The sequence below is a fragment of the Atractosteus spatula genome, chromosome 2 (assembly GCF_055471065.1).
Source record: "Atractosteus spatula isolate fAtrSpa1 chromosome 2, fAtrSpa1.hap1, whole genome shotgun sequence".
Classification (NCBI taxonomy): Eukaryota; Metazoa; Chordata; class Actinopteri; order Semionotiformes; family Lepisosteidae; genus Atractosteus; species Atractosteus spatula.
This window is the reverse complement of record NC_142707.1, coordinates 63,128,903-63,148,106: the sequence shown is the minus strand read 5'-3', so window position 1 is coordinate 63,148,106 and position 19,204 is coordinate 63,128,903. Positions and strand designations below refer to the sequence as shown.

Sequence of the window (19,204 nt, the reverse complement as noted above, 5' to 3'; positions counted from 1 at the left end):
GATGATTCAGTGTGTTGTTAGGATAAAAATAAGTCTTATTGGGTGATTATCCATACCTTGGGAAAGAATGCTAATTTTGTTTAGGGGTTTTCACCTTACAAATAGTTTGCAAAGAGTGAATCACAGGGAGATCGTAAATCAAGGGATAGCGTATTCGAACTTGACAAAGGCATTGACCAAGTCAACCCAGTAGACTTCTTCAGAATAAACCGTGAAACACAATTCAGTGGATGTAAGTGGAAACTATGTGGAGGTGCCTTTAAAAGTGAGAACAGGACTCACTTCCTTAGCCCAAGAGTTGTGGGAGTATGAAACAAGCTACTCACCCATGATACTGAAGTTGATACGCTGGCTTCGTTCAAGAACCAACAGTAGCTTATTGAACAAAGGATCAAAAGGTGGCAAAGTTGTAGGCATACAGTACGTCTACTAAACCTGAAACATAATTGTTCCACAACACCTTTATAGTGCTACTGGTATCCTGAAAACGGAAGTGATCTCATGTGTGATTGTGCCAGCGTTGCACATCTTTACTACAAAATATATATAATAGCTGTCAATAAAAAAATTACATCATACTGTAAATACAGTGCGCTTTATTGAGTGTTATCTCTGTGCTATGGCAAACAAATGACAAAATGTATTAAACCTAAATATACAAGTAAGCAATTAATATTTTGTGTAAAAGGAAGGAAATTCCAAAATGTAGTACTTTCTTTCAAGTCTATATAAAAAAACATTAAGTCTAAAATCAATTCAGCAGCTGACATAAATAAAATACATTTTGCAGACTGTTAGACATTGTCACCAGCCACAGAATTATCCAGCTTCACCATAATACATGAAGGTCAAAGCAGTTTATGGTAAATTTGTATTTAAGAACATACTGTAGATAATTAAGGTTACCAATGCGAGGAGGACATCTGATCCATTTAACACATTTGGTTGCTAGTAGGTGACTGATCAAAGGATCTCATCCAGACATCAAAATATCAAAAATATGACTGGGTACATACTTCCAGAATCCCACACCTCTGAATGAAGATTCCTGAAAGAATTCCTATCTACTGCAGCTTAGTATTGCATACACTGTGCTCATTCCTTTTAAGAATCATTCTCATTATCTAACTCTGATTAAGGGGTTCTAAAGTTTTAACGTCACATTAACGGTTTTATTTTTTATGTGTTAAATTCAGCACATAAACAGTATTTGTGCATTAAAAATGTCCTGAAATATGTCACGTTTAACCTGCAGAGGTTGTGTTAACTTTTCACTTCGAGATTCTGTGAAACATGCAATTTGACCAAGGGTGCCCAAACATTTGCATACAACTCCACATTAAAAAGGGTTTTTACAATAACTAAAATGGAGAAAGTGTATTGCATTATTCTAGTACACTGCAATGTGAATTAGATGCAGCAATTATAACATACACTGGTAGGTATTTTGGTAACATTCTACTACATGTACAATTTTTCACAATAACATAAAATTCTTTTGAGTATCAACAAAGTTTGCCAGTTACAGTACGAAATGCATAATTTTTCTACAATTGAAATGGAAAAAAGACTGATCAACACTGCACTTTCTTTTTTACTCCATAAGGTGAAATCGTGACTTTCCATAGAACTGATTAATATAAGCTACATTAAAGTTTTTTTCCCCAGCACTTCAACTACAACTTTGACAAAGTAACCCATAACAGAAATAGCAAATGCAGAGCTATTATAATAGGAATGTTATAATGCTACATAAATCAGAATCACACCGATACTGTTAGAAAATAGTGTGTATATTCAAGACAAATCAGCATTTGAATTGCTGAACACAACATTAGCCCGACTCATTGTCTCCATTTGGAGATGCATTTATCAGACTGCAGTTATTAAAATGTTTAAAGCCACTTGATACATAGGAGGCCCAGCCTCTGCATTTCTCTGTTTAACCAATAACTTCAGATCCTCTGAAATCCTCTGGTGTCTTGTGCAACATTTTTATAATAATAATAATTAATAATAATTGCTTACACTTATATAGCACTTTTCTGGACACGCCACTCAAAGCGCTTTACAGGTAATGGGGACTCCCCTCCACCACCACCACCACCAATGTGCAGCATCCACCTGGATGATGCGACGGCAGCCATAGAGCGCCAGAACGCTCCCCACACACCAGCTATCAGTGGGGAGGAGAACAGGGTGATGAAGCCAATTCATAGATGGGGATTATTAGGAGGCCATGATTGGTAAGGGCCAAAGGGAAATTTGGCCCTTACCAAATTGGAAATTTTTGTTTTGAAGAATACTGATTAAATTATTTATCAATTCAATTATTATTTTTTTTAATACTAGTGTTTTATGCACACTGTGCATAAAATGACAATGATTGGACTGGAAGACAAGGAGCGGCCAAAACAAAAAATAACTCAACCTGTCCCGGTGGAGATAAAAATAAAATAAAAAGAAAATGATGGCTTTACGCTCTTGTCTCTATCCTGGGACTGCCGCTGGAATGGTCTCCCCTTGTGGGGCGGTCTGCGCGTCCCTCCAGGACGTGCTCAGTGTGTCTTAAAGGGCCCCCACAGCTGTGGCCTGTCCTTAATGAGCCAGGACAGCTGTGGCTGCTAATGCAACGCGTCGCCCTTCATCCAGGGCTCCGCCTCTGCACTGAACACATCCCCGCGTTATGCCACACTGCACATTTCTCATCTCTGAACTGAACACAATTGATATGATATTAATAACTGATTATTCGTTTTCTTCAAAGGTTATAGTGGCATCTTGCAAGCTGTCAATAGCAATCATTCAATATACTGTAAGCACAAAAATCTGTTTCTAGGTTAGCCTGCAGCTGTTTTGTCGACTCTTCAATATGCAATTGTTCATCAATGTAGCTTTTTAACAAGAGGAGAAACAGAAAAATAAAACTGTTAAGACCACATAATATTATTCCTTACCATTAACATTTCCAATATATGATTCAGTTTTATCTTACTAATATTAATAATTAATTAATTTTATCAACATTACTCAATATTAAGAAAACATAATTACCGTACACAGTGCAGTAGCTCATGTTTCCCAATACCCGTATCAGCAGAGTGAAGTATTAAAAAAAGTAAATCTTCAGTTTCCTGGTAAGCAAAATAGACAAACTAGCCAGATTCTCACGACTCCTTTTTGTATTTTTTTCCCCCCAAGTAGTTCTCTTTCCCAGCAAACATTCTTGACATTTCATGTGGTTTTGACTGCCCTGTTTGTGTGAATATACAATTTGTTTTTTAAAAAAACTAAAAACCACAAGCCCAATCTGAATAAAAAAAGGAAATCAAGGACATGTGCTCCTGTTTGAAGATTATTCCCACTGGACTGTTCAGTTTGAGTACCTGTAAATGTATGAGTAAATAGCTTACTAAATATCCTACACTCCTTGGCAAGTCTGATTAGAAGCTCTGTTTACTAGACCACGAACAGACAGAATAAACTCCAGAAATATGCATGATATTATCTGCAAGAAACAGATTTCAGTTATACAAAACAAGGTAAAACAATATATTATGTATACCATGTCATTTTTGCATTATATTTACAGTAATGCAGGAACTGAACGAACCAATGGTCATCCCAGTGCAATTCACCCACAAATTTCCTGATAAAATCAATTTACCAATCATTTTTACTGAAATGCCCCAGACAAATACTGTTCATAAAATTCAAAAACCCCCTGCAACAGATGACTGCTTCTTCCTGATCAGCAAAACAGTAACATGTTCTTGTAAAGAAACAAGTAAAAGATACTTGCTTTTATGTTTCCCACATTGAAAAATAAAAAGAAGAAACAACGTTTCTGCTCTAGAGCCTTCTTCAGGTGTGAGCCAGAGACAAAGGAAGTGAGAATATAAAGTACAAAGAATAAAGGTGAGAATTAATTTGTTCTTTATTCTGTTCCCCTTTATTTTTACCACTTTTCTCTCTCACATCTGAAGAAGACTGCATCCAAAATGTTGCTTTATCTTTTCTATTTTTTGTGTGGAATTAACCTTTAACCTTTAGCCAAATACGCCAACACAGCTCCCTACTTAAAAATGTTTGTGGCACACCACAAGCTGCAGCACAAACCACACAACAAGTAAAGCTTCAAAGCAAAGACCTGATAAATTCTTCCTTTTCTCGCCTGTACTTTTCTATCCTGCCAGCAACAAGCTGTGTAATGGTTTCTGGAGGAAGCTGATGTTATATAACATGCTGTACAGGAACATCCAAGAAAAGTTCAATATGGTTCAAGTTAGATTTTGATTGCTTTGTCTTCGAAGGAAGAGTTCCGCCTTTGAAGCCTCAACAAAGACAAGCACTATTGTCCATTAAAAACTAAAACTTACCACACACCATTAAGTGATAATTACAACGTACTATACATTTATGTACGTACAGTAAGTGCAGCGAGACTACCTCCTTTAAAGGCACAGAGAACAATAAGCCCATTAATTTTGACCCTGAAACAATTACAATGTTAATGCAATGCATCAAAGTCCAAAGCTTAACAATATTTAGTAGAGAGGCACTATATACATATATACAATAACTTAATTCACAAATTATACTTATAATCAAAGGTTTTTGAAATATGTAACCTGGGTAACATTAAGCCAATGGTAACATACAGTACGTCTACAAACTGGCTTTTACAAGTATTTCTCATTGACAGAAAAAACAGGTTTTTGAAGCAGTTTTGAGGCAGCAACTTTACACCTTTACCAGCAGATGGCACTTGTAAACAATTTTATGCTGCTAGCTTTTCCTTACTAAGTGGCAAGGTTAAATCCCATTTAACCTAGAAAGGGATGCCCATTCTAGAGATGCACCAAACAGTCAATATCAGAGCAGCACTTAGACCAGGACCTTATTTAATGAGACAATGCACAGACATCCTTTCACTTTTTCTTCTGGACCTATCTCTGACTACAATCGGAAATCAGCCAGACCACAGGAGTCAGATGGCACATGCAAAGATAATACAGCAAGGTTCACGATCATAAAAATATTAAGTTACAAATAACTTAAAATTGGTTTTCAAACAAAACATACAACTGTCTTTGTTGATTAGCAGGGATGGATTATGGAATTTGTTTTGACTATATAAATCTGGCTTACATTATGCATGGTAAACATATGGGCGGAGGGGTGGCACTGTGGCTAAGGACCTGCGCCTGTGGCTGGAAGGTTATTAGTTCAAATCCCGCAGCCGTTAGAGGAATCCTACTCCGTTGGGCCCCTGAGCAAGGCCCTTAACCCCAACTACAATGGCTAACCCTGCACTCTGACCCCAAGCTTCTCTCCCTGTCTGATGGAGAGCAAGCTGGGGTATGCGAAGAGACGAATTCCTAATGCAAGAAATTGTATATGGCTAATAAAGTGATCTTATCCTATCTCTTATATACAGAAGATACACCTTTTTCTCCAAAACACGGTTAAATGAATGAGTAATAACAGGAAAAGAATAAGAGGCTCCTATGCTGAACAGTACTCTTCCAGCAACCTGAAGCACCACAAAAATAAAAGAGAAATGCTGTTAGTGTGTTAGCTACAAAAGCTTGAAAACAGATTATTATCAATCCATTCCTCAACTCTCATTCCAAGAGAATGCCCTCATTCAAGTACCTGCACTCCACCGGAGCCTTTCCACTGGATTCTACTTCCCCTACTTTTTACAACAAAATACACCGTAATACCTACACTTTACCGTGGTGTGACACTTTTTAGTATATCTTGGAATACAGACTAGGCACAGGGAAAGACCTTTGGAGAAACTGTGTCATTTCAGTCACTTTTCTTCGATGGATGTTGTTTTCTGCTCCTGCCTGGGCCATTTTCTGGAGCTGGCTTATTCTCGAAGTTCCAGTCCACCGGGTTGAGAAGCTGCATTGTCTTTTTGTGTGTCCAGATGGGATTGATGATGACAGTGAGGAGCGCCAGGCCAGTGAAAAAGATAATGCGCTGAAGCAGAGGAATGTGCTGTCTCATTGCATCCCAGTGGCACCAGCTAACCCACCACATGTAGTAGGTCAGGACCATCCGGCAGTGAAACAGGTGAATCATCAGCCACTGGTTGACCTTCCAAAAGAGTGTTTTTGCCCAGCCAGCCTGAGGATGAAAATGAGAGCAAGAACTCAGTGAAAGCCATTCATTAATTCAAAATGAAAAATCCATCCATTTTCTAACTGATTCTTCCAAGTAAGGATCGTGGTGGAGCCAGAGCCTATAGTTTGTTCTCTACAAAAACTGCTGAAAAACATTTTTGCACTGTCCTCCGTTTTTAAATATGGTAAATCCCATTGAGACTTCACCTTTTCACTCATCCATCCCCTTTCTAACTGCTTCTTCCAATTCAGGGTCTTGGGGTTCCCAGAGCACAAAGCAAAATGAGCGCTAGCTCCAAATTGTTTTTAAAAACAAGATTATATTTACGAACATTTTTTTCTAGACAGAACTGGTACTCTGTCCTATATAAACAGATACGGTTTAGTTTCGAAGCATTTCCCCAAAATGTTAAAATTCTTACATTATGTGGTTATTTTCATTTCATGTGACTGATAACCACGCTATCTGCACACCACTGCAAATACAGTTACATCAGTGCCATCAGTCCATTAACCACACAAAGAACTGCAGATTCTGAAGCTATTATCTGTGATCATACATTGCAGATGTACAGTATGTCGTATATAAGAAAAAATACTTTTTTACCACAGTTCAAAAAGAGGTCATACTCATCTATTTTTTTATGCAAAGAACAGTTTAACTGTTTTAAATTAAAACATGTGTCAGGCGGCATTTAGTATACTACTTCTCACACATTTAATTTCATTAATTTGTATTGCACCTTTCATCACAAAGTATCCCATATGCTTCACTTACAGGAGGGGAAGCCACTTCATCCACTACTGAGATGTAATCACGAACACAGTCGTCATTCAGTGCCTGAGAACATACTATATTACAGAGCCAATGGAAAATGGAAATGGAAATCAACTGAGCCCACTGAATTAGATTCAAAATGTTAAGAAGTCCAAAGTGGAATTAAGCATTGACACCTCTACTTTTATGACAGTGTCATGAGATCTTTAATGGCAAAGTGGTCAGGACTTCAGCTTACATCTCATCTGAAGGATGGCACCTTCTATGACAGTGTAGCTTGGAAATTTTGAGCCCAGAGAAAAGAGCACCACCTACTGGTCCACCAATGTCACTTACAGTAGCAACCAGGTGAGCAGTCTACATCTCAGTATTGACCTGATCTAAACTTGCTTTGCTGATGACATCTAACAAGATCAGGATAAAAGGTAGCAACGGCCTAGAGCTGGCACACTATTTACAAGAGCGATATGCAAGCAGAAATACAAGCCATTCTCTGAATGGTAACCCCCTTTGAAGTGTTATAGTTTTGTCTAGAGATCTTCCTAAAAGTTTCAAGGATAAAATATTTAACACAGTCTTCAAAAGAAAAAAAACTTCAATGTGGCCTGAAACTCCAGCTACCTTAAAATTAATTTTAGAATAACACAAGCTCTTTGCTTAAAAGTTCTCTTTCCTTAAAACTTTGCATAAAAAGAAATATGCCATTTTCACATTTGACAAAAATGCATTCATAACCTCAGAATCAATAGTCATACATGTATTTCTATTACCACATAACTACCATATATCAGCATTTACACCTCATCAAGCTGCTCAAGTCAGAATCTACTCCTAAATCCACTAGAATATTCTTCTTCAAAACAAATTGTATCTTTCGTTACAGTATATAAATAGGAATACTCGCAATGGACATGATTTCACCTGCAAAAAAAATGTACGAAGATTTTTTCTACTTGATCTGTATAGCAGGCAAAAATGATGAGGGAATCACCCACAAAATACCAAATACCAAAATATAAATTATAAAGCTGAAGTGAAAAACGTAAGGCTCAGTACTGTAAAGTACATGACAAGCAGCATAATATAAAATGATGAAAAGTTCATTTCCTTTTGATAAAACTTGTGACTTTCTGTGGTTTTGAGTTCCTGACTGCGCTGCCAAATAAAAAAAGACAGACAGGTTGTTTTTGTCAGAAAACAGCTCTAAATCCTCATTTTCAAGACTAGAACAAAGGGCGGTGAGAAACTATAGCCTGTTTCAGCGGCAATCGCCCCCACAAGAATGTACAAAGCCCCCTTGCCTGACTCAGTATCAATGAGATGCGAAGTTACAACGAAGTGGCATTACAAACCTTTTGTAAAGGTGGGGAAGTCGCATCCCTCACTTTTTACTTAAACAAAAAAAAAGTAGAACTAGTCCCTCAGATCTTAAATTTGAGACGGCGACAGCCTCAAAGGTATATTTGCTTTGTTAAAAAGTATAAGAATATATTCAGGGTTGTACCAAGAGACGTGAGATATACCAGTTCAATTCATTCCACACTGAGAGGCAATGCAGTGTCGCTCATCACCAAATCAAACATTGCAGCACTGAGGGACTATGACGAATCCCGAAAATATTTGTTGTGTTTTGGGTTTTTTTTTAACATACCTTCAAAAGCATCCAGGAAATGCAAGTAAATGGAGTGCTCATTTCGAGCAACAGCGTCACCATAGGAAAATAGTGTCCGATATGGTCCCAGATCACAGCGCCCAGAAACCCTGCCAGGGCAAAGAAATGGTGGACGGCCAGGGGCAGGTCAAAGGAGCGGAACACTGCGTTGGATCCATGCAGAGCCACATTTTCAAAGGAGAAGAAGGCCGTGGCTGTGAGGATGCTGAACCAAGACCAGTCCTCCTGGCCCCTGACTTTGTCAGCGGAGACTTCCGAGTCCAACATGAGTGCCCATAAGCCAGCAAAGACGCTTTGAATGCCAAAGACAGCCCGGGTGGCAGCAAGGTCCCAGAAGAGCTTCTCTTTGGCTGTCAAAGAACAGTACGTCCGGGAGCAGCAAAGTGAGATGACATGAGCAACCAGAAACACTGCGCTGTAGAAAACAAAGCCCAAAGCAATTATTCTGTAACGCACATCCCAAGACGAATAGTCCATATCAAAGACGCTGGAGAGCACAGAGCTTTCTTGGTCAGACGTCATTATTCTTCTAGTGCTTTTATTTCCCCGCACCCCCCAGGATAATGAGTTTCAGCTTCAGCCGCAATTCGCTCTGCTCTAAGCTAGCATCCATCCACAAGCCAACCACAGTGACCTGAAAAAAAAAAAGGAAATAGGATGAAATGTGATGAAAGTGTCCACAAGGTCACACTTCATAAATAAGTGAAGTGATATGGCGTTGGAAGTTGAATATTAACAGTTTCTTATACGGTGTGTGCATGTACATGAGCCCATAATCAAATCCGAGCATTGGGCACAGAGGCATCAGTCACTCCTGACAGGGAGAATTAATGAGGAAATATATTTTTAAATAACCAATTGCAGAAAAAAAAACCATCCATGCAAAACATGCACAAACAAAGGAAGGACGTGGGAATTCCTCAGGTAGGACCCCAGGCCCTACACTAAACCCAGAACTCTGGTGCCGGGAGGCTGTGGCTCCCAAACAACACTTCACGGCCTGGCTCATGCACCATGAGTATTCTGATAAAGAGCATAGAACACATCACACCACAAATTTGGGACTTAACGTACGCTTTGGAAATGCCAAGCCTTTGTGCAATTCTAGTGCTAGATAAGCACAAACGCATCTGTAACTATTTTGCAGCAGCGTGTAATTGCTGATTTTCTTCACTGAGGTCAGCACAGCCCTCCCTTATCTGCTCCCGCAGCGGTACTTTCTTCACATCCCTCTGCGAGGTTTGGCAAAACACAGCTGCTCAACCTGCTCTTTACGTTTGTAAGATTGCTGGGCTGTCAGCATACTTGTGCCTTACCTTATGGAATGATTCAGTATGTCTGCTTTTTCAGTCTTTACCGAAGTTACACAGTAGTGAAACAGATCAAGATAGATACTGCTTCTACTGTAGTATCCCCAAACCAGATGCTATTGTCAAATTTTCCAAACTCACCTGTCTTTTCACTACAGCTTGTAATGTGTATCAAGAGGCATTAAAATCACAATAAGTGATTCTGGTTTTATCTATCCTCTTATCTTTTAATATTTGCCCAGATATATTCGCAAATCATGAGTAAAAAACATTTCATTGACATCACTCCCTAACTGTCAATTTATCTCGGTCACTTGCATATTGTAAGACTCCATAAATGGAAGAATGGTTCGTAGACGTGAATGTCATCATCATGTTACTGCATCTTTAAACTGTAGTTACAAAAAGCAGGGGTAAAAGATTCTACAAAAAAAGACACAAAAAGCTATTTCATTCCTTACAATGAAATCTTCTTTTTTCAGGCTAAAATAACAGACAGGCTGCAGATTCCACGTATTTATATAGTCTGCTGGGCGATGCTAAAACGTGTCTTCTGTAGTTAAGTTAGTGCAAAAAGCTAGTTGCCCAGTGATCTGAGGAACCTGATCACCAGACCTGAAGCCAAGCAATCATTTATGGGATATTCTAGATCGACACCTGATAGAGAGTTGACCTTCTCACAGAAGAATGGTGCCGCACAACTCCAGATGCTGGTAGATACTATGCCTGTTATTTGCCATGGCTATACCATTCTCACTTTACAACCCACTGAATATAAATAAAAGAGAAATAGAAATCTCAAAGTGCAATTCAGAACATACAGTAGGTCAGGCTTGGCCAGTGTACAATAGCTGTACATTTCAAAACATCTCCGTAATGTCATACTGCATCTCAAAAATGAAGCTAAGTCTTCCGAGTGGAAGATACCTCACTTTTGCACCACAGGGGAAAGCACTCCTACTGAAGTGCTCTGACACACAGCCAATTAAATATCCCTGTAGAAACACCAACTTTAGGCTGTGAACAACAGAGGGCAAAAGAAATCTGTAGCAAGTCACTAGGAAGTAACATAACGCTTTCTAAAAGTAACCTCTGGCACTCCCCAGGGAACATCTACTGTATAACTTCCTATTTTTTTACAAAAACCCTAAAATTTGTTTTGGTGACTGGACTTTCAGATCTTATAGTTCCCATTTGTATTATTTCAAACATAATAAATAGAATGTTTTCACGTGTATATCTAGCATGTTATCCATCTTTGGAAGAGATATAGGACATAATGTGTGGCAGACTTCAAATAAACTGATAGTTGTGCAGGGGTATGGGGTATTTCTCACACTGTTCTCAAACTGTGACATTTGTGAACAATTTTAGCTTAGTCTGCCGCCTACTTTTCTGGTACCTGGCATCCCACCAGATTCCTGGGTCTTCCAGCACTGCATGCCTGTTTAAAGAATCTGTCCTTCAACACAGCTGCCTTCACAGCAAAACAAAATACACAAAAAAGCTTATTTTAAACCCAAATTAAAGCTTAATAATTTATACTGCTAAACTATTGGAAATAAGTATTGAGTAGGGTGGCACATTGGTGCAGTGCTTAGCATTGCTACCTCACAGCGCTGGGAACCCAGGCTGCTGTCTGCGTGGAGTCTGTATGTTCTCTCTGTGTTTTTATGGGTTTCCATCTGGTGCTCCAGTTTCCTCCCATAGCCCAAAATCATACTAGTAGATTCACTGGTTTCTGGGAAAACTGGCCCTGCTGCGACTGTCTGTGTGTCTGTGTGTGCCATGTAATAAACTGGCGTTCAGTCCGAGGTGTATCCCGCCTTATGCCCACGGCTTGCCGGGATAGGCTCTGGCTCCCCTGCAACCTTGAACTGAAAGACGCGGTTAGAAAACAGGTGCAGAGAAGTATTAATTATTAGTGTCTCCCAGCAGTGCACTTTGACGTTTATAGAAGTACTGCATAGGCTATTGCAACTAAACACTTTACAAGTAAAAGAGCAAAATCAGACTAAAGGGAAGTGTCGTTCAGTCTGTAGCTGCGGGACTGGAATTAAACTAGGCAACACAAAATGACTTCATTGATCATAGCCGGACCAGTTTAATGCACTTCCCCAATTCAGGGAAGATGGTGGAGATACAGAACAAAACTTATAAAACATGCTAGAGAGTGTCCCTCAAGGACTAAGAAGGTTACAAATCGAGGAACATGTAGAGCACACCAGTACACCTTAGACCACATATTACCTGAAATAGCATATCTTATGAAGCTTATTGGGACAGTTAAAAATTTCTAAACTGGGAACTACTCACATAATTCAAATACAGTAGCTATAAAGCCCTGTCAGTCTATATGGTGGTGTATTTATTTCTTCAGAAATGTGATGGAAAAAACATGAATAGAAAGTCTCAGATGAACTCCAACACTTGTTCAAATGAGCCTCTGACACAGTTAATTTCAAACCTCAAACACTGTGCTGGCACAATTACATGTCAAATAAATGACTAATCAATTACACATAATAATCAGTAGCGAAATGTATACATTCATGTATTAATTACCCTGCATGTATTGATTCCAAACGGTGACCCAATTTTATTCTAGCTTCATACTGTGCCATCGAAGACGGAACTGATACTTTAAACTTCCAAAAGGTTATTTACGCCACAGCTAAACTGAAACCACGATGTCTCTGTTTATTCACTCATTTGACTGCCTATTACTTTCGGGTAGGTTCAACACTATCAGTAACAAACCATGAAACAAACGCCATGGTGAACTGAATAGATTCATAACCACTTAAAAACAACAAAATGTGTTCACTCAGTTTTCAGTTCCCTTCTCCTTTTTGCTTTTCGCAAATAATTTCAGTAAATCTTGTCCCCACAGCACTGAATCAAAATTGAAAAGAACCGGTGCCCAATAAGACTAACCTGGCAAAACATTACCACTAGAAGTGTGCGTTGCGCGAAACCTACTGTTAAAGCACTACAACGTTTGTATTAATAGCTAAATACTATTGTATTATACAATCATTTCAAGTAATAGATTTCCGCAGCAAAGTTTTAACTTACCTTCAACCTCAACGCAAGTTTAAGAGATGAACATCATATGACGTGATTATGTTTTACACGTGACAGCTTGCGGAAGTCCAGCCCCAGTTCAGGGACTTCTCCCTTTCGATTGGTGCACTGAGGCCTGTTTCCGAATACCAAGCAGTTTATAACATAAGCGCAATAGGTTCAGGTGAGGTGTGTGTGTGTGTTTGCAAGTACTGTATTTTGCGCAATTTTATATAACGGTATTGAAGACTGCCTGCTTTCAGTAACATTACTTTATTTCCCCATGTTCTTCGTGTGCATGGTATGCGATTATAACTCGTTTTTGTGTCTCTTGAAATAGTGTTCAACCCGAATTTGTTTCCACCCTGTCACCGCTGACCGCAAGCAGTCGTTAAAAATAATGATCTTGGAGATATAACGCTGTATTGCATATTTGAGGTCGAGCGATGTATACAGCAATTTATGCTCTTGTGGAATCCCGGTGGAGAACACGAAACACGCTATTTTCTGCTTACCGTAATATTTCAATATAACTTCTGTTTAGGTAGAGCAGAAGATTTCAACAAGTGGCTGAGTAATGTGCTGAATGTTTTAATTGCCCCACAAAATCTACCCGACACAGGTGTCTTCATCTAACTCGGTATCATCCTCCACATATAAAATGATTTATACAGTATGTAAGAAATAAGGACAACAGATACACATAGCCTTCGTGTGCTTTGATTCAGGTTCCCGTCTTGTGTGCGTTTCTCGAAAAGAGTAGGGGTGTAACCCCGGCATCCTGGCCAAATTTCCCTTTGGCCCTTACCAATCATGGCCTCTTAATAATCCCCATCTATGAATTGGCTTCATTACTCTGCTCTCCTCCCCACTGATAGCTGATGTGTGGTGAGCATTCTGGTGCACTATGGCTGCTGTCGCATCATCCAGATGGATGCTGCACATTGGTGGTGGTGGAGGGGAGTCCCCATTACCTGTAAAGCGCTTTGAGTGGAGTGTCCAGAAAAGCGCTATATAAGTGTAAGCAATTATTAATTGTTGTTATTATTATTATGGCTTGTCAACGCATCAAACACACCGAGAAACAACAGGCTCCTTTTTATCCACATCGTAATGAGCGACGAGACCAACATGCACGCAGAAGCCCATATCATCGAGGCGGTATTCTGATGGATCAAATATCCTTAAAAAGTTTGTTGAGAGCGTGCGCAATTCGGACGGGGATACAGATTTCCAGGGAATACAGAATTGGATACGGCACCGGCATTGTCCACTTTCTAAAATCTTTCAGTTTTTTGTACTATAGATCGATTAACCGGCTGATCTGCAAACCTCATTGACGCCAATGCTGTTATACTGTACATTTACACTTTCAAGAATTTTTACATCACGCATTGCTTTGGAGCCTCAATCCGTTTATGCTTGATTAAATTTTTCATCAGCTATTTATTTAGTCAAATGTTGTAATCAGCAAACTGCAGCTGAGTACACAGTAAATATTTTATTTTGGACAATTATTTGATCAATTTATGTCAATCATTTTATCAGATCAATATTCAACTTTAAATCCTTTGTTTATATGACAAATGGTCATAAAAGTGCAAACAAAGAGGTTACAAAAACAGATGTTCTTTTCAAACAATAATACTAAACAAAAAAAATCATAGTAGTTCAGGTGGGTAGCTGCGTCAGCATGCGTAGGCTGCAAAGGAACAAGTAATAGGTTTATTCCATGCTGAAAAAAGAAGAAAGAGAGCACAACGTTTCGGCCGTGGAGCCTTCTTCAGGTGTGGTGTTGCACACCTGAAGAAGGCTCCACGGCCGAAACGTTGTGTTTCGGCCGTGGAGAAAAAAATCATAGACACTTGAGGGCTGCTTTTCATTCTAAAGGATTCTGATCATTTACTGAGGCCAGGCTATGCAAGCCTAAGGTGCAATTTATCCACAGTTTAACACCTCTGATCTTAAAAGGAGTGTCAGGATTACAGTATTTATTTCCTCAGTTTAACAGCTCTCCCGAATGTTTACCCTGTCATTACGGCTTGCAGCACAGGAAATCCAAATCAATATGGGGGCACCATGGTGGCACAGACCTCACAGCTCTTGGGTAATGGGTTCGGTTTTGGACGGGCGTGCCTACTGTGTGGAGTTTGGAAGTTCTTCCCATGGCTGTGTTATTTTTTTTTCTTTGGGTGCTCCATCGTCCTCAGTCCATACACATGCTGGTTCAAGTGCCTCTAAATTGCTCCTTCTATGTGCTTACACTGCAATTGACTGACATGCTGTCAAAGGCTATTTAACCATGTTCTGCCTTCTGCCAGCCAGATTAAGCTATAGCTCCCCAAGACCTTCTAAGGATAAAGCCGTTAATCAGAAGGAATGGATGGAGATCCAGAGGAATGGGTGTAACCTCCTGGATCACTATCATCGTCATCACTTTTTTAAAAAGATTACTTTGCATACAGTATCTATAAGAATCACAATTTGGACTCCATAGAATTACAGTGGTGTGAAAAAGTGTTTGCCCCCATCCTGATTTCTTATTTTTTTGCATGTTTGTCACACTGAAATGTTTCAGATCATCAAACAAATTGAAATATTAGATAAAGATAACACAAGTAAACACAAAATGCAGTTTTTAAATGAAGGTTTTTATTAAGGGAAAAAAAAATCCAAACCTACAGTACATGGCCCTGTGTGAAAAAGTGATTGTCCCCTAAACTGGTTGGGCCACCCTTAGCAGCAACAACTGCAATCAAGCATTTGCGATAACTGGCAATGAGTCTTTTACAGTGCTGTGGAGGAATTTTGGCCCACTCATCTTTGCAGAATTATTGTAATTCAGCCACATTGGAGGGTTTTCGAGCCTTAACCGCTTTTTTAAGGTCATGCCACAACATCTCAATCGGATTCAGGTCAGGACTTTGACTAGGCCACTCATAAGAGGTGGATTTGCTGGTGTGTTTTGGACCATTGTCCTGCTGCAGAACCCAAGTGCGCTTCAGCTTGAGGTCATGAACAGATGGCCGGACATTCTCCTTCAGGATTTTTTGGTAGACAGCAGAATTCATGGTTCCATTTACCACAGCAAGTCTTCCGGGTCCTGAAGCAGCAAAACAGCCCCAGACCATCACACTACCACCACCATATTTTACTGTTGGTATGATGTTCCTTTTCTGAAATGCTGCGTTACTTTTACGCCAGATGTAATGGGACACACACCTTCCAAAAAGTTCAACTTTTGTCTCGTCAGTCCACAGTATTTTCCCAAAAGTCTTGGGGATCATCAAGATGTTTTCTGGCAAAACTGAGACGAGCCTTTATGTTCATTTTGCTCAGCAGTGGTTTTCGTCTTGGAACTCTGCCATGCAGGCCATTTTTGCCCAGTCTCTTTCTTATGGTGGAGTCATGAACACTGACCTTAACTGAGGCAAGTGAAGCCTGCAGTTCTTTGGATGTTGTTTAGGGGGTTTTTTGTGACCTCTTGGATGAGTCGTCGCTGCGCTCTTGGGGTAATTTTGGTCAGCCGGCCACTCCTGGGAAGGTTCACCACTGTTCCATGTTTTCGCCATTTGTGGATAATGGCTCTCACTGTGGTTCGCTGGAGTCCCAAAGCTTTAGAAATGGCTTTATAACCTTTTCCAGACTGATACAGTAAATCTCAATTACTCTGTTTCTCATTTGTTCCTGAATTTGTTTGGATCGCAGCATGATGTCTAGCTTTTGAGGATCTTTTGGTCTACTTCACTTTGTCAGGCAGGTCCTACTGTATTTAAGTGATTTCTTGATTGAGAACAGGTGTGGCAGTAATCAGGCCTGGGTGTGGCTAGAGAAATTGAACTCAGCTTTCCAAAGATGTGATAAACCACAGTTGATTTATGTTTTAACAGGGGGGGCAATCACTTTTTCACACAGGGCCATGTAGGTTTGGATTTTTTTTCCCTTAATAATAAAAACCTTCATTTAAAAACTGCATTTTGTGTTTACTTGTGTTATCTTTGTCTAATATTTCAATTTGTTTGATGATCTGAAACATTTCAGTGTGACAAACATGCAAAAAAATAAGAAATCAGGAAGGGGGCAAACACTTTTTCACACCACTGTATGTATAGTAGACTGTTGATAAAGCACTTGATCTAAATAAATGTGATGTTTTATAATTGTAACATGCAAGGTGGCTTTTCACCCTTGACATACCTTGTAATCAGACAGGAGTTAGATCCATGTGTTGAATATTAAAATAAAAAGTGTTTAATATACACACAAACAGCTTGCACATAGATGTGCTTGGATGAGTCATCTGCTCACACACTCCGGCTTGCCTCACAAAACTCCCAGAGTTTATCTTCTTCTTGCTCATTGCACAGTGTGGTACAGTTCACTCACATAGAGATAATGAAACATATTAAAACTGACTCCAGGTTATCTTACATATTGGCGAGAGTTAAGAGTGTGTTCTCAATTAACATGCTAATCTGCAGTTTCAGTAATAAAATACAATACAGTGTGCACACAGTAGGGTTCTCTATCTAGCAAAGGGGCCTGAGGGTAGACAACTCAAAGTATGTTGAAATTTCCAGCATTCATTTAAATTTTTTCTCTCACTGCAGTTTTTTTAAAAGTGATGTACAAACAGGTTCCATCTGTTTTTTGTAATCCTTGACTTTGGGGGGAAAAGGTATGATTGAATGAACAGACTTCATTCTGTTACAGATACCAAATCCATGTCACTCCTGTTGTGCACTTCTCGAAGGAGGTCTAAGTTGAAAGAGATAAATTGCCAGTTTAAACTGTGAAATGTCGTTAGGTCAGGTATGGTTTACATTGTGGATTAACAATGATGTTCATCATTTCTTTATTGTTGAATTTTATCATGCATTCTAAGTTTTGACATGTTTGTCGCTTTAGCATGCACGTCATAAGTACAGTAGGTTTCATTTTGCATTTCTGAACCTTTAATTTTGCAGTTTTTATTTTTGTTTCATTTTTTGAGTAAAAATAAAAATGTACAACTGAAGGATCATTTAAAAAAACTCATCTGACACCCTCCGAATGTACAGCATGAATGAGGAAGGAAATTGTAGCCAACACGGACCAAAAGGGAAAGACCAACTTGTGCTTACACTTCATATGTTCTAGTTTTCTTTCCTTTGATAAAGCAGTAAGAAACTAGAATAACATTTAAGAAAACGACTACATTTGTTTTAATGTGAAAATATCTGGGATATGACTATGAAGCTGAAGTTGTGCTCTGTAGACGAATTTGCACAAGTGTTCCAAGAACTGCATTCTCCATAGCCGTTTTCAGTTAAGCCAATAACATTAAAAAAATTTAAATGTTGTGTGGGATGTTTCTCAATTAAACACTTGTTGTTTGTTTTTCAGAAGTTCCAAGAATGTACAATGATTTCTTAACCCTTGGTGCTTTTGAAATACCTGAGGATTTCCTTGCGAAAGAAGAGAGATGATAACAACTATACAATCTAAAAGATCATAAGCAGGCTATTTTTTTTCTCCAAAAAAGTTTTAATTGCAGAAGTATTTACATCAGATGATCATTAGCAATACTTATGCTATTTAAAGAGGCAGATTCATAAAAAGAGAAATGGAGCAAAGTACTGAAGCACATTTTTATAGTCAGCATAAGGTTCATAAAATAATAAAAAAAAATGCCAACAAAAGATCTGTCATATTCAAACCTAAAGAAAAAACAAATACAAATACAAAACAATTTGTAGAAGGCGGCAATACCAAAAAGCAATGGAACAACAAATTATACATTCAGTATCAGTATCCTGCATGCCATAATAAGACCTTGTCAAACTAATCCAAAACCAAAATAAACAACTAAAACATGAGGAAGAGCAGAAAATAGTTCCATTTAAATTAAGCATATATTTATATATTTATATATATATTTCTTTACAAATAATGAATATTTGGCATTATATTCATCCTCATTATTGATATGATATTTAAGAATTCAAAATATTTTAGCTAAACATTTATCTTTTTTTTTCTCACATTCCAAGATCCATGAGCGACCTTGTATATTCTTCTGCAATGACATGTGATGCATTTGGCACAGCAAGTGTTCACAGACAAGAAGGCCCCCCCTCCCCCTCGCCCTTCCACAAGAGCAGATTTGAAAACAAAAAAACATTTATTCAGTGGAAGCTTTCAGGAAGAAGAAGAAATGATGGCATCACAAGTTTAAAACTGAAATAGGGATTCAGTACCC

The 19,204-nt window shown here is 38.8% G+C and overlaps 1 protein-coding gene across 1 annotated transcript; it reads right to left on the bottom strand.

Annotated features, from left to right (window-relative positions):
• Positions 1-579: 579 nt before the first annotated feature.
• On the bottom strand, positions 580-13,029 carry cln8 (CLN8 transmembrane ER and ERGIC protein). The gene is made up of 3 exons (XM_088909727.1): positions 12,976-13,029; positions 8,567-9,221; positions 580-6,141 (listed from the first exon to the last, which is right to left on the bottom strand). The coding sequence occupies exons 2-3, from the start codon at positions 9,107-9,109 to the stop codon at positions 5,818-5,820; spliced, it is 867 nt and encodes a 288-aa protein (XP_088765853.1). The 5' UTR covers positions 9,110-9,221; positions 12,976-13,029; the 3' UTR covers positions 580-5,817.
• Between the last annotated feature and the right edge of the window lie 6,175 nt (positions 13,030-19,204).

Coding starts and splice junctions, on each gene's coding strand:
- cln8 (XM_088909727.1), bottom strand. CDS start 9,109: ATGACGTCTGACCAAGAAAGCTCTGTGCTCTCCAGCGTCTTTGATATG. Junction 6,142..8,566: donor TTTCCTGGATGCTTTTGAAG/GTATGTTAAAAA, acceptor TTTCATCCTCAG/GCTGGCTGGGCAAAAACACT.